Here is a 15033-nt window from a genome sequence, read left to right on the forward strand (position 1 = left end):
TGAGAGTGTGCTGGAGTGGAAGACCACCCCGAAACACCCATCACCACTCCTGTATGACCCTGACCCCTGGGCCACCCCACCTCCACCCCGGTTCTCATGGTTTCTGGTCCATGATGGCATGTCATATGCTGAAGAAATGAACGGATAGCAGAAGAGTGAAGGTCTGGGCTCCTGCAGCTGACTCAGGCAGTGGGAGGCGGTAAGAGCGAGGAAGGTGGTCTGCAGGACACTGAGGTCTCAGCCCGTTTCCAAGAGTCCTGTCTGCCTGGCAGAGGGCTGTAGCCAAGGCCCTAGCAGGCTGGTGAGGAGGTCCTAGACTGGCTCACCTGTACCTGTTTCCCCACGGCATGGCTAGGGATCCATCCCTGTTTTCATCCGGTGTCCTGGCCTGTCTGAGGTTCCATGAGGGTAGGTGGCTGGACCCTGAGCCTGTGTGTCAAGCAAGTATGTATGGCTAAGGAGTAGGGATAGGTCTGTGTTCCTATGTATATGTTGGCTGCCAAGCGTGGTCTGGGGTACCATCTGTACTGCCTGCAGTGCTTTGTAGTGTAGTGGTCCCCAGAGGGTATCCGTGGCAGGTGAAGGGTCAGCCCTTAAAGGACTTTTTGTATAGGGAACTCTAGTGCCATCCTGGGAGCCCCAGCAGGGCCTTGTAATGGTGCTCTGGGTGGTGGCTGTTGGCTTCCTGCCCCAGTCACTGCTTGCCAGATTCTCAGGCCCCCAGATGAGAGAGGACACACTGTGGCTCCCTGAGCAGGCCTTGGTTCAGTCTGTTGTCTGGGCTTTGGCCCCCTGGGAAATCTGTTCTGAGTAGTGGCTGGTGGGGACCCAGGTTGGGGATCTCTGCCCCCACCCCACCCCCTTTTTGGCACACGTAGTAGAGAGAAGCACCGGATGCCCAGTCAGGTTTACGTTTCAGGAAAACTGCCTTGCCCTAGTGTCCCGACTGTGAAGGCATGTGGACACAAAGGACTGTGATTTGCAATACAATGTTTGGGCATCCTGTACTCGCTGGCAAGCTTGTCTGGAAGACTTGTTAGGGTGGGCTAGGCTGGTGAAAGTATGGGAGAGGAGGTTGCAGGAGCCCCAGAACATTTGGGCCCAGAGGTCAGCCAGGGTGGAAATATGGACTGCTTCTTAAGAGGTGGGCTTGCCAGGCTCCTGCCAGCGCCTGAGAGCAGGGTGGGTGGTTGGGTGAGGGTTTGAAAGGCTGTTCCTGCTATAGCTTGGATGAAGGCTGAGGATATCCTAGGGCACCTGCGTTTCTTACCTGTGTATCTGTTATAAAATTAGGTGGCATTTTTGAACAGAGGAGCAGAAATTGCTTTTGAGTCTCCCCACATCACAGCTGTTTCTACGTGGAGCTTTTTTTTTTTCCCCTTCTTCGAGACAGGGTTTCTCTGTGTAGCCCTGGCTGTCCTGGAACTCACTCTGTAGACCAGGCTGGCCTCCAACTCAGAAATCCGCCTGCCTCTGCCTCCCAAGTGCTGGGATTAAAGGTGTGCGCCACCACCGCCCAGCTACATAGGAGCTTTTTGTCTTTAATTGAAGGACTGTGGCCATCCCCTGTGCAGTATTTTTTTTCCTCTCATTGCGAGAAGTTTAACCCATATTCTTTTGGGTGGCTTTGTGCTTGTGGAACGTTACAGGAAGCAACAGCCTACAGGCCGCAGCCACATCACAGCTGCCCCTGCCCTGACTTGTGTGGTGTTTCCTATGCCCAGAGCCAGCCTCTTGGTTTCCTACATCGGGTTTTAATTAATATCATCATTTGTATTTAATCCTGGTATTAGACACTTTGTTTTCTGCTTCAGTAGTTTTTTTTGTTTTTAGAATTATATTTTAATGTATGTGAGTATACTATAGCTGTCTTCAGAAACACCAGAAGACATCAGATTCCATTACAGATGCTTGTGAGCCACCATGTGGTTGCTGGGAATTGAACTCAGGACCTCTAGAAGAGCAGTCAGTACTCTTAACCACTGAGCCATCTCTCCAGTCCTTATTTTGGTGTTTTGAGACAGGATTTCTCCGCGTAGCTCTGACTGTCCTGGAGCTCACTCTGTAGACCAGGATGGCCCAGAACTCAGAGATCTTGCCTAGAGTCAGGAAGCAGGGCCAAGTCATCAGGAACCATGCTAGACAGGAAGGTGCCTGGAGTGCTGATATTAAAGGCATGTGACACCATGGCCTGGCCAATTGAAACTTTTGGACTATAGGGAAATACCTATATTGTGAGCCTATACCATGTGCAGTGTGCTAGTGTCTGTGCTGATTTGAGGAGTCCTGTGGAGGCTTCTGAGTTCTGCCCAGTCCTTTGCCACAGCACTTGTGAGGAAAAGCCCACAAGTTTTGACTCTTTTCCCTTAAGCCTGCATCTATAGCAGTTGTAGAAGTAGGCCAGGCCCAAGGCTGTAGCCTGTCTGTGGAGCAGCATGGGACGTCTCAGCCTCTCAAGCCAGAGCTATCATTTTTGCTGGAAGGCTGTGGGGCAGAGGCCTCCCCATCCTCTTTAGCCTACTGAGCATGGCTAGCCTGCCCCCTTGTGGGGCCAGAGGTGGGCTGTGTGTCTGCTATTGGCTTTCAGAATTATTTTGAGAAGGAACATTTTAGCATTAAACTCCCGTATTAGCAACAACTAAAACAGAAGTAAATGGTCCAGAGAAGCAGCTCTCGTGGCTAAATCCCAGAATACGATGCTTCCCTCTGTACTGGCACCTACCTGCAGGGACCTCCACAACTATCCCTGAGCAGGGTCTTGGTGCCCTGTGAAGCAGGATTTCACTTGAATGTGGCATAAAGGATGTTAGTTCCTGGGAAGGCATAGGCCCTCTCTCCCAGGTTGGCACTGCTGAACACCTGGGTGATCCTGGCCAGACATCAATCTTGGTTCTGCCTGACAGGGGCCAGTTGCTCCTTCCTAATCATTGTCCTGTCCCAGCATGCACTCTCCTTCATACTGTGTTCTCAGGACATTTAAGGTCACAGAAAGCATCTTCCTTGCTTTTTTGCCTAGAGTTGTCTCTGGGCCCTGGTCCTTTATAGAGGTACCCACAGAGAGTGATGGCATTGGGGCTCCCTTAAAGACACTAGGCAAAGTCTTTGTGGACCCCATATCAGCAAGCTTGTGGAGAAGGGCTGCTTGGATTGCTTTTATGGGAGGGGGCCTGGGAAAGGCCCTGGCTCTGGACATTAGCATATAAGATAATGTCAGATGTGGTCCTGAGCAGATCTGATCTACTTACAGCCACTTAGCCTGTTACCCAGTGTCCTGCCCTCAGCCCCTGCTGTGCCCACAGGGCCCTGGTGGCCTAAAGTCTTTGTGTTGTGTGCTCCACCCCTGGCTGTTCCACTTCACCCCCAAGGGGCCTTCAGGACTTGGGAGTCGGGGTCTGCTCCTGAGATCTAGGGGGACTCTAAGGTTCTTATTTAGGGTCCACAACTACAGGGTGCTGCTGCAGTTCAGGAGGTTCACAGGCAAGTGCTGTGTGCAGGGGTAGCGTGCGATATCCTGAAGAACCAGGGTCAGAGGCAAGGTGTGGGTTACTACTACGGAAGGTGAGTTCTCAGTGTACCCCACATACACTTAGAAAATGAACCACAAGGCCATTTTTCGTTATTGGTAGGTCAGCAGAATCCAAACCGATCTGTTGGTTCATCTGGGGCTGCGTGTGGCCTTCCTGGGCCGTTTGGCCTCTTGTGCATACTGGGTGCCACTGCTGGGGTTATTGGTCATTTGCTCTTGTGGGTAGGGTCTCGGCTTCTTGCCCATCTTAGATTTTGTGGGGCCAGTGAGACGGTCCTTCCTTCTGCTGGCTGTCCTCCAGGGTCATTACTATGTTACCACAGGCCTTCTGAGGTAGAGTGGAGGCCAGGCTGAGCTAGGAGACTCAGGGTTAGTCGGGTGCTGGCTGGGTGACAGGACGATGGCCAGGATGAAGTCTAGTGCCCCTAGTGGTGGAAGCTTCAGCTTACAGGGGTGCCTAGGTTGTCTGGCAAGAGGCGTGCGTGGGAGACCTGAGGCCTTAGCATGCGTGTGGCTCCTGCAGCATCCATCTCTGGGCAGTCTATCTGTAAGCTGGAAATGGAAACAGCCCAGCCACAAGCTGCTGGGCCTAGCTAAGAACAAGATAGATGCGGCTCAGGGAATGGACCCTGCAGGGTCGATGCTGCTGCAGATGTTGCTACCCTCTGTGTCAGAAGGGAGGGGGAGTGGTCGAAGGGCTCATAGAGACCTTGGCTTTTGACTGGGAGTACAGAGTCAATGTTTGGTCAGTATCTGTGGTGACAGTAGTGGGTGTGGGTTCTGGTGCCCACCCACCAGTCAGGCCAGCTGCTCTTGAACTCCTGAGTTTATATCCTCTTGCCTCAGCCTCCTAAGTGGTAGGACTGCAGGTGTGCACCGTACCCAGTTAGGTCTGTGCTTTTTGACAAATGTCACTACAGATATTTAGAACATTCCCATAATCCTACACACTTATAAGTCTTTGCTGGAAAGTCCCCCTTCTCTTAACTACTCCTGTACTCTACCCCAGAGTATCTGTCACATAGATGGGATCATCCTTTAAGATGGCTGCCTTACCCCTCACTCTGGATTGGCTTTCTCTTCTGAGGAGTGCTCCTCTCTGGGCGTGTCACTGTGAATCCCCAGTCCATGAACTTCATGTGGACTTCAAGGTGAAAAACAACAGACATTGGTTCTCATTTCTCCTGAATAAAAATGTTCGATTTTACAGTGAGCTCAGGAGTTGAAGGGCAGCGGGTCTGGAGAACAGCCCTTGCTTCCCGCCCCGCCCTCCGGGGGCACCAGAACCCACATGTTGATCAGCTCTGTCTTGCAGTGGTTGGTGGGCGTGCAAGGTACTGTTCTAATTGGAGCTCCCTGGTGAATGGTGTCTGGCTCTCATGAGTTCTCATGCCATCTGTATGCTGTCCCTTCCCACTGTCCGGCTCTCATGAGTTCTCATGCCATCTGTATGCTGTCCCTTCCCACTGTCCGGCTCTCGTGAGTTCTCATGCCGTCTGTATGCTGTCCCTTCCTGCTGTGTGTTCCGTTTGGTTGGTTCTTTGAGACTGGGTCTTGCTATTTAGTGCAGGTTGCCTTTATACTGGTCGTCTTCATGCCTCTGTTGTTTGACACGTGTGTGTGTGTGTGTGTGTGTGTGTGTGTGTGTGTGTGTCCCTGACTGTCCTGGAACTCCCTGTTGAACCAGGCTGGCCTTGGATTCAGAGATTACCTCACCTGCCTCTGCCTCTCAGCACTGGGATTAAAGGCATAAACATCCATTGCCCGGCCTTTCCCTGGTGTTTAAACTGGATTGTGTTCTTCCTGTCATGAACTGTGAGGTGGTTATTTATACATCTTATTCTTTTGTGATGTGGAAGTCTAACCAAGGGCCTGCGTATACTGGATAAGTGCTGTCCCACCACATCCCAGCCCTTATGAGTTGGTTTATAGTCTGCATTCCAGACCCTTCTCAGAGGACTGAGGCAGTGTGTGCTTTGAGTGTGTCTCTTAGAACACAAGATCACAAAGTCTTTATCCTTTTTAGTACATAATCCTTAAAAGTTTGCGTTTGACTTTAGTGTCCATCTTGTTAGTTTCTTTGTGAGGGTTAAGGGCCTTTGTGCTTGCAAGCTTGTGTCTTGTTCTCCCCACTGGGTCACCTTGACAGCAGTCAGTGAGGATGTGGGATGCTGGTGTTGGGTTGGTCAACCCCACCGTCCAGATGTTCTATCTGGCAGCTTTGGTCAGTGCAAGTCTTGGCCTGGAGCTTCCTGTAGTGTTGGGAGTTTGCTGGTGTGAGTCCTCCCTCCAGCTTTGCTCTTTACAGAACAGTGCCCTCTGTCCTGGTTCCTGGCTTCCCTGTCAAAGTGGAGCATTGCCTTGTTGGGCTTTGTTTGATTCCTCACTGTGTAGCCCTGGCTGTCCTGAATTCTCTGTAGACTGGGCTGGCCTCGACCTCACTGACCTGCCTGTCTCTGCCTAGGAGCACTGGAATAGAGCCGCGTGTCACCAAGCCTGCTCTTGGTTGGCTGGTTTGGTTTTGATTTTTCGAGACAGGGTTTCTCTGTGCAGCCCTTGCCATCCTGAAAGTCACTGTGTAGACCAGGCTGACCTCAGGCTCAGAGAAATCTGCCTGCCTCTGCCTCTGCCTCCCATGCTGGATTAAAGATGTGCTCAACTACTGCCCTGACTGTTGCTGATTTTTTTAACGTGTAGTATTTTACATTTATTTATATAAAACACAGGCGCGCGCGCGCGCGCGTGTGTGTGTGTGTGTGTGTGTGTGTTGTGTGTGTGTGTGTGTGTGTGTGTTGTGGGGTGTGCATGTGTGCCAAAACGCACATGTGGATAACTTAGAGGAGCCTGTTCTTTTCCTTCGACCATCTGGGTTCTGGGAAATTGAGGTCAGGTTGTTGGGTTTGACTGCGAGTGTTCTTAGTTGCTGGCCCTGGCTTATTGATTTCTACAAAGCAAACAAGTTAGTGAGATTTGGATGACCCTGGCTGATGGCAGGGCCTCTTGGAGACTGGCAAACTGCATTGGCAAACGGCACTGCCTAGGTTTGCGTGACTCACAGGCTAAGAATGGCGTTTACATTTTTATGTGGTTGAGGGGGGAAAAAATCACAAGAATACTTTGTGACATGAGATTATATGAAATTCAAATTGCTTTACCCATAAATAAAGTTTTATTGGAACATGGCCACTGAAGCTCAAGTGTGGCTGGTTCTGAGCCACACTGGGGAGCTTGTCCTCCCCGGGCACAGAACCGAGCACTGTGGCTTTGCCATCAAACGTGGTGTGGGGCTGTCACAAAGCAGCCATCCAGGTCTCCGTGGACCACTGGCTGGGCATGCTGTGATTAAACAGGGCTCTGCTGCCCTCTGCCTGGAGACTACGCAGACCTGTGATGGGGGCTCAGCTCCACCAGCTCCCCACACCTCACAGGTTAGTTGTGCACCCATGGCTGTAGCCTGTGCTCCTGACTGAGAACTTTGGGTCAAGGCTCCCAGGACAGGGATAAACACTTGCCATGTTTGCTGCCCCATTACAAAGGACACAAGCACACAGGTGAAGAGCTGGAAGTCCCAATCCCCTGATCCCACCTGGTCTTTCGGTGGTTAGCTCTGCGCTTGGCAATGTCGTGTGTGTGTGTGTGTGTGTGTGTGTGTGTGTGTGTGTGTGTGTGTGTGTACGTGTACATACCATCTCACGGGTGTTCTGTGATGCGCTGGGTAACAGGGAGCCTCCAGTATAACCATCTATGGGTCTCCTGTGTTAGTCAACTTTTTACTGCTTTCACAGTTTGAGACTACCCGTTTACAAGGAGGAGAGTTTATCTTGGCTGACAGTTTCTGAGGTTTCAGTCTGTCAGATGTGTTGCTGTTGGGCCTGTGACACAGCAAAACATTTCAGTAGAAATGTAAGATGTCACAGAACTGGGCATTTTACGGTGGCTTGGAACATTAAAAGCACAAAACAGGAAAGGCATGCAGGCCCTGTCCCCAACACTGCCAAGCTGGGGACCAAGCCTTTCTGTGCATGGGTCTGTGGAGGCACCCCATATCTTATAATTGCACATGCAAAGAACACTCTTATCTCTATGAAGGTCCCAAGGCTTTCAGGAGCCGTGTGCCAGGAAGTGAGGATGGAGACCAAGTATGTATTCCCTTTGTCAACAGTATCACGGTAGCTGTTGGTTTTGTGTGTGCTTGTCACAGCAGGTCCTAGGAACACAGTTACTATTTTGAGCCCAGGTGTGTGCTGTGAATATAGTGAGAATTAGGGACTTAGTTGTGGTTTTAAGGCAGTGTCAAATAATGCCACCAGTCATTGATTACCTCAAATGGTATAGTCTTGCCCGATATCCAGGACTCCATCACTGTGGGAGGAGTACAGTGTATGTTGGCTTTACAGTATCATCAACTTGAAGCAGATTGGTCAGAACAATTAAAAAATGTAGAGGTAGAATCTTATACCAAAGGAGCCTCCTCAGTAGACGAGGGTATGTCAAAAGGGAACATGGAAGCAGTGCCCTTAGCTGGTGCTGCTCGGCCATTGATTTGAGGCATCAAAAGATGATGTGAGCCTCTGAGATAGTCTGTAAGCTGGAAGAAGTTGGGAGAAAACTGGAGGTGCAAACAGGCCGAAGGGGGCGGGGACTAGACAAATGGGGGTAAAAAAAATCAAGACCAGAAAGGCAGCCACACTTCACTGAGCTGGTGCCACAGCCAGCATGCTCGTGACTGCAGGGCCTCGGTTGGCCATGATTCTATGAACATTGTCAGAAGCAAGAAGGTGGACAGGGTGATCTGTCCTCGAGTACAGCTCAGCATGGTGACTTACCAGTGCTTTTGGACCAGAGTGGAAGAGTCCCAAAACAAGACAAACCGCTTAACAGTCACCATTATTAAAGCAATGAATGGCTTAGATTTGGTTCTTGCTACATGCTTGGTAATGCTGTTAGTTCATTGTGACATAATCTCGCTCAAGGCCGCACAACATTTGTTTGCAATGCTTAGACTGTGTTAAGTTCAGTCTTACTCGGGAGAAATAAAGTTGGAGGTCTGAGCAGAACTATTTCCTCCCTGGCAGAAGCTCGTGTCTGTCCCAAGAGCTTGCCTCAGCAGCCCCAGAGAGGTTGGTCCGTACTGTAGTCCTTGCTATGAAGGGTGGAGGCATTCCTTAGACTGCCCTCAGGACCGGTCCTTTGATAGAATACTCAGGAGACTACAGTGCTGTTAAACCTCGTTACTTACTTGCTCCTTGACTAGAAGGGTGTACCGCACTAGCCATGGGCGGGATGTACTAATGACTGGGGACACACGTGGAAGTGGGCCTTGGAACCAGGACTGTTACTGGAGGGTGGTCACATGTCCGTGGGTGACCACTTTCTCAGTCTCCGTCCCTTCAGGAATCAGGTCAATACCATGTAGCCTCAGCCTAGACTTTGATCCACGTTGGTACCAAGGATGATTTGTCATGGCCAGAGCCTGGAAAGGAGTCACTCCCAGGACTATGTGCACAGCTTGGCGTGCAGGGAGAGTGCTCGCTTTGGACGTTCTTGGGGAACAGGTCCGTAGAAAGCACACAGCAGGCTCTGCAGCAACTGCACCTGCTCAGATCGGTGTCTGCACACAGCCCATGCTTGCTATCTCATTGAGAGTTTGAGCAGAGCAGTACCCCTGAGCTGTTGTCACCCCTAAACATCTTATTGAGAGTTCTAGCAGAGCAGTACCCCTGAGGCTGTTGTCACCCCTAAACCACTTGTTTTCTCATTGATCCATCTGGATAGTTTTTAAAATTTTTTTTTTTTTTTTTTAAACAGGGTTTCTCTGTATAGCCCTGGCTGTTCTGGAACTCACTTTGTAGACCAGGCTGGCCTCAAACTCAGAAATCCACCTGCCTCTGCCTCCCAAGTGCTGGGATTAAAGGCGTGCGCCACCACGCCCGCCTTAATACACACCTTATCACTGTGTGTGTGTGTGTGTCACAGTCTGATGAGCTGCCATTGGTGGACAGCATGCATCACTGTCTTCCTGAGGTGTAGAAGGTCTCTTCCTGAGCGAGCTGCATGGGTTTGTGTTCTAGGCGATTGGTTGGTTCAGCAGAGTTGTTGAGTGACTGGCACAAGATGGAGCAGTGGCCTCCGTGACGTTCTCCCTCCTCATAGCGCGGTACCTTTGGGGTTTGGAAGAGGCATGTAGTTGGGTCACTGCTGCCACTGAACGTGTCTTGTGGTGGTACTACCCCCTTCCCACTCCACTGCCTGTTCCCTGCTCTCAGATGTCTGTGTCCTCACCCTGAGAGGAGCTAGCTCAGTGCCTGCTTCTCAGGGTCACCCCTGGGTGCTCGCCCTAAGGGGAGCTAGCTCAGTGCCTGCTTCTCAGGGTCGTCCCTGGGTGCTCGCCCTAAGGGGAGCTAGCTCAGTGCCTGCTTCTCAGGGTCGTCCCTGGGTGCCCTGCTTGTTTGCCTGCTCTTTACTTGGGAGGTCTTTGATTTTATTCCAGTTTTTGGCAAGTATGAATAATTTAGGGTTAATTTGCTATGATTTGTAAACATGAAATTTAGATTGTTGATGCCTTTTTAAATTTAGAAATTATCCAGATTGATGAAATTTATCAAGTTGTTCCAAGAGGGCCCTACATCTAAGCCCAGAGATTTCCCTCCAATCCTGTACCCTTTGCTTCTGTGGGCCTTGCTTTTTCTTGGAGACCCTTCACCCTTTCAAGCCCTAACTGTTTGGAGTTGTAAGGATGTGGTTGACCGGTTGGTAGTTGGCACAGGCTCAGGAAGCAATATGGTAACAGGTCTGTGCCTGCAAGAGCACCTGAGTGGGAGCCAGGAGCTGCAGTTTCTGACTCTGTCCAGGAGGAACCTTCTGGTCAGCTCAGTTAAGGAGGGGCTCATTGCCAAGGCGCTCCAGCCTGACAGGATGATAATCTGTCATGCTCTCTGCACTGGGGCTCCCTGAGACTTGTGGTAGTAGGGTGATCTGAACTGTCCAGACAGTCTGCCAGCTTTCAAAGGTGTTCATGTCTATCTGTAGAGGTAGTGAGAAATTTTGAAGCCATGTAGCTTCACCAAAATGCTAAAGTTTATACTGACCTTATAGTTCCAGAGGACCTTGTAGGGTCATGGTGGCACCAATTGGATTTTGCTCCTCTAGGCTCTGAGGCCCTATAACTCTGACCCTAGAGGAGACATCTTGTAATTCTGAGGTGACTGCCTTGTTGGGATGTATGGTTGCCTAGAAGCCATGGCCTGTGTTCTTTGTAGTTGCCGTCTGTGTTCTGGAAGAGGCTAGGCACGTCCTGGGCTGCAGTGGTCTGGTGGTGAAGGGTAGACGCACGCACGGTTCATGCAACAGCTACTTGGAAAGGTGTTTAGGAGCTTTGGGCCGGGCCTCAGGGTAGCTTTGCAGTTGGAGTTTATGAGGGAAGCTGCAGTCAGTCCCCACAGACTTCCCAGTAAGGCTTGTGCTCCTGCAGGCAGTTGATCTGGGTGTTTGCGGGCGCAGGCTCCTCTCAGGCAGCCCCTCTCTCTTGTCTTTCCCTAGCCCCTCAACAGCTGTGGTCTGGCCTCCACCCCTCTCTGGGCTATGTCCATCTACTCTAGTGGATAGAGTCTGCTTGAGGCTCCCAATCAATTCTTTTGGTGTCTTTTTTTTTTTTTTTTTTTAAAGATTTATTTATTTAATGTATGAGTGATCTATCTGCATATACACCTGCATACCAGAAAAGAGCATCAGATCACATAGTTATGAGCCACCATGTGGTTGCTGGGGATTGAACTGAGCCATTTCTCCAGCCCCTTTGGGGCGGGGGTGGGGTGTCTTAATGGTGGGAATGACTTAGAGACTTGGTGCTATGTGTTTATGCAGATTTCTCTGTTCGCAGACTATGTCTACTTTGAGAATTCCTCCAGCAACCCATATCTGATCCGCAGGATTGAAGAGCTTAACAAGGTGAGAGCTCAACACAGTGGCACTGCTGCCTGACCTCCACCTCACCACACCCCCAGCCCTTTGGAGAGGCTCGATCTGGCTTGCCCTGTTGAGGGTGGTCAGGGTCTTTATGCCTAGACTTGGATGTCCCTCCAGGAGAGACTGGGAGTGGGTCCCTGTGACCTCTTGGGGGCCATGTCTAGACTTCTTTGTTTTATGTGTATGGGTGTTTTGTTTGCATGTATAGCTGTGTACCATGTGGGTGTCTGAGGAGGCCAGAAGAGGGCATTGGATCCCCTGGAAATGAATGGAGTTACAGATGGTTGTGAAGGAACGGGCATGTGGGTGCTGGAAATTGAACCCCAATTCTCTGGAGATGCTTTTAACTCCATTCTCCAGCCCTAGCCTAGGCTTCTTGAGGACGAGTTCAGGGTGGCCTGTTCTCAGGGTGGTCTTGCCAGTTCTCCCTGCCTCGTCTCCCAGCACATACTGGTCTGTCTGAGACTGGCCCTCATGGACCCGAGAACATACCAGGACTCAGAGGATACTAGTCACAGTCCAAGGGCAGTCAGTGGCCTTCAGTGCCACTAGTTAACCTGTATCCACTCTCCTCCTCCTCTGCCTCCTCCCACTTTTATTAGCCTAGGTGGCTTCTTGGCACAGAACTACAATGTACATGGCAGAGTCATCTGCTCTGTCCAGTATAGCCCCGAGGGCACATGCACTATTTCTATTCTAGGGGTTCTGTTGGCCTCTTACCCAGTAGCTTCCTCTACCATGGCCTGTGTTTTCTGGGATGTTGGGAGTCCTTGGCATATACTTAATCCTTGGACTGGGAATATGGTTGTTCCATTACTGGAACCCCGGGGGTATCTACATGCCACCTAGGGTGGAGGCTAAAAGTGTGGAAAAATAGATGTATAGTTTTTCAAAAACTTGGCTCCATTCCATTCTGTACTTGGGGAGTGGGGTAGGGTCAGGCCAGCCAAAGTCATAGTATGCCTGTATGCTAGGAACCTTCTTGTTCTTTCTGGATTGCGAGGAGCTCATTTCCCTACTATGAGCCTCAAATAGCTGAGCCACTCTTGGCTCTAAAGCTGACACAGGATTGGAGACTTTACTAGGGTTCTGGGGTCAGCAGGCAGGCATGTTCCTGCCCTGCTCCCTCCAGTGCCAGGCAGATGACACAGCAGATTTCCCAGACCTGTGTTCCTGAAAACCTGCTCATTCCTGCCAGACTGCGTGGTCCTGAGGCTTCTGTAGTCTTCTTGAGTGCCACAGACCAGTCAGAGGGGCTATTTCCTTAGACCTCAGATTCTTGGGACCAAATGGTACAGGTAGGGCAAGGCTGGATGTTCCCCCACAGATGGCCCTATTGAGCCTGACTGGGCCCTGCTGGTGGCTCCTAATGAAAGCATAGATGTGGCCCCAGATTCTAAGGGTTAGCCTTACCAGCTGCTTGAGACTCATGTAGCTCAGGCTATGCCATCTGCGACCTTATGCTGCAGCTGCAGCATCTGCTACTAGCCTGGGGACAAATAGTGTTTGTGTGTATACGTATGCACCTGAGGAAGTCAGAGCATACTGGGGGTTTCTGGAGACCTATCGTGGCATATAAGTGGGTACTAGTGTTCACTCTGATGTACTTCACTGGCACCAGAGCCCTGACAGGGACCCCATGGGTGACTCTCATCACAGTTGGCCATAGGCAGAGCAGTAGGTTGAGTGGCTGGAGCTCTCAGTTTGAACCTAGGATCTTCGTTCACACATTTCAGTTGCAGAAACTTGGACATGAGCAAACAGGCTTGTAGAAGAGTATCCCAGCTGCAGTGAGTGGCCAAGTCTGTGTGCCCGTGTCCCCTGCACCCTGCAGTGAGCAGCAGCTAGCGATGCCCCTTGGCTCAGCATATGTAGCAGTGCCAACTCCATCTTTTTGATTGACAATCTGGCATAAGCCTTGCCCACCTCAAAGCCAAGTGCAGAGGACGTCATAATGGGGATTGTGAGTTGGGCTGGCAGCCCTCAGTTGTAGACCAGCCTTGCTGTCTGTCAGTGTCAGACCTCTGTTGCAGGGTGCAGCTCCTGTCTGGGCTTGTGTTTTGACCTTGGCCTTGGACCTCTGTAGTGGCTTGCCTTGACTCTCTAGTCCATGTGAGGGACTCTAGGCTTCACTTTCAATGTGAGATTAACAAAAATGTAACACTCGCCTGATGTCCCCAGATGCCAATCACAGCCAGCACATTCGACACACATGAAATAGTTTCAAGACCCTGCACAGAACAGACAAGTAGCTTCAGTGATGAGAAACTCCTGGATTCCAGTGCAGTGGCTACAGCTATTTTCAAGCTAGTGCTGCCAGCAGAACACAGACCCTCACCCCTAGAATTTAGGCAAGGAACACCAAAGCCGTCTATACACAGGCACAGGGTAGGGGCTCCATTGCCCACCAGATTATGTGGGAGGAGGAAGTATGATGGCCACCAGGCAGTTGACCAAGCTCAGAACAGCTTGGAACTTGACTGGTCAGCAGAGCCCTACCTACCCTAGGCTAGAAGAGTAGGCACTACAGTTCAGGCGAGGTCCCCTGGGGGGTTCAGGAAAGTGACAAGGAGCATCTGCTGGGAGCCTAAGCACAAAGTTGAACATATTTGTTCCTTACCCCACGCCCAGTGATTGATGACCGTGACAGCACCCTGGACTCAGCTTTTCAGCCTTAAGATGCCCATTGTGGACGACAGGATGTTAGAGAGGGCAGATTGATGCAGATGGAGGGAAGGGGCCTCCAGAGGAGGAGACAGTACCGAGCATGTGCTGTGCCAGAGCTCAGAGGGAGGCTCTCACAAGTGAGTGGAAGCAGAAAGGGAGGATGGGGGACAGCTGGATGTCCTTTCTAGGAAGTAGGACAGGAGTACAGACACCGGGACACAAGTCAGAAAGCCGGAGGTAGTCCCAAAGGCCAATGCCCACTTAAGACAAGACCTGCCAACAGGTAGGCATGACTGAACAGAGGGTCTATTTGGGCCTGTCTTGTCCTTCAGAGAGGGGGGGAGGGAGGGAGGGAGTGTTGAGCACTGCGCTGCTTCCTGACCATGTGACTGTTTTAAGCTTCTGGTACTGTAGGACTTCCCTGCCACTAGTAACATGGAACTATGAGCCAGACTATGTCCTTTTCTCCCTTAAGTTACTTCTGTCAACTAACTTAGCCACAGCAACAGGAAGAGAAATAAAGACAAGAGTATAAATGTGGAAGAACATTGAGATACCGTATTGAGGAAACGTTCTGGGCTGTGTGCAGAGTGAATTCTAGCCACTGTATTGTTAGAGCCTGGGGAAGGCTGGACCCAAGGGGCTTTGTTTTCGGGACTTACTGTGAGTGAGTACTGATGCTTCAGACTGTATGAAGCTTCTCCATGGTGACATCTCACAGACACGGGGGCCACCCAGGGAGGTTCCAACAGCCATAGAAGGATGGTCTGAGCACAGGAAGGATAGATAGCATTCTGTTGGATGAGGCTCTGGGTGTCCACAGACCGTGCCAGTGTGAGTGAGTGATCAGAACAGGGTGGATAGAAAGGACGACA

The 15033-nt window shown here is 50.9% G+C and overlaps 1 protein-coding gene across 11 annotated transcripts in view; it reads left to right on the plus strand.

The window, feature by feature from the left end:
* Nucleotides 1-15033, plus strand: part of Mta1 (metastasis associated 1) — a 37236-nt gene that overhangs the window by 1836 nt on the left and 20367 nt on the right. For 9 of the 11 annotated variants that reach the window (XM_021201507.2, XM_021201509.2, XM_021201511.1 and 6 more), the window contains exon 2: nucleotides 11406-11473. In XM_021201507.2, the coding sequence (XP_021057166.1) occupies nucleotides 11406-11473 (68 nt within the window). Of the gene's footprint in view, nucleotides 1-193; nucleotides 200-11368; nucleotides 11474-15033 lie in introns of those variants that run through there. The other 2 variants (XM_029540652.1, XM_029540653.1) reach the window with 2 other exon arrangements.

Source organism: Mus pahari, chromosome 7, assembly GCF_900095145.1.
Source record: "Mus pahari chromosome 7, PAHARI_EIJ_v1.1, whole genome shotgun sequence".
Classification (NCBI taxonomy): domain Eukaryota; kingdom Metazoa; phylum Chordata; class Mammalia; order Rodentia; family Muridae; genus Mus; species Mus pahari.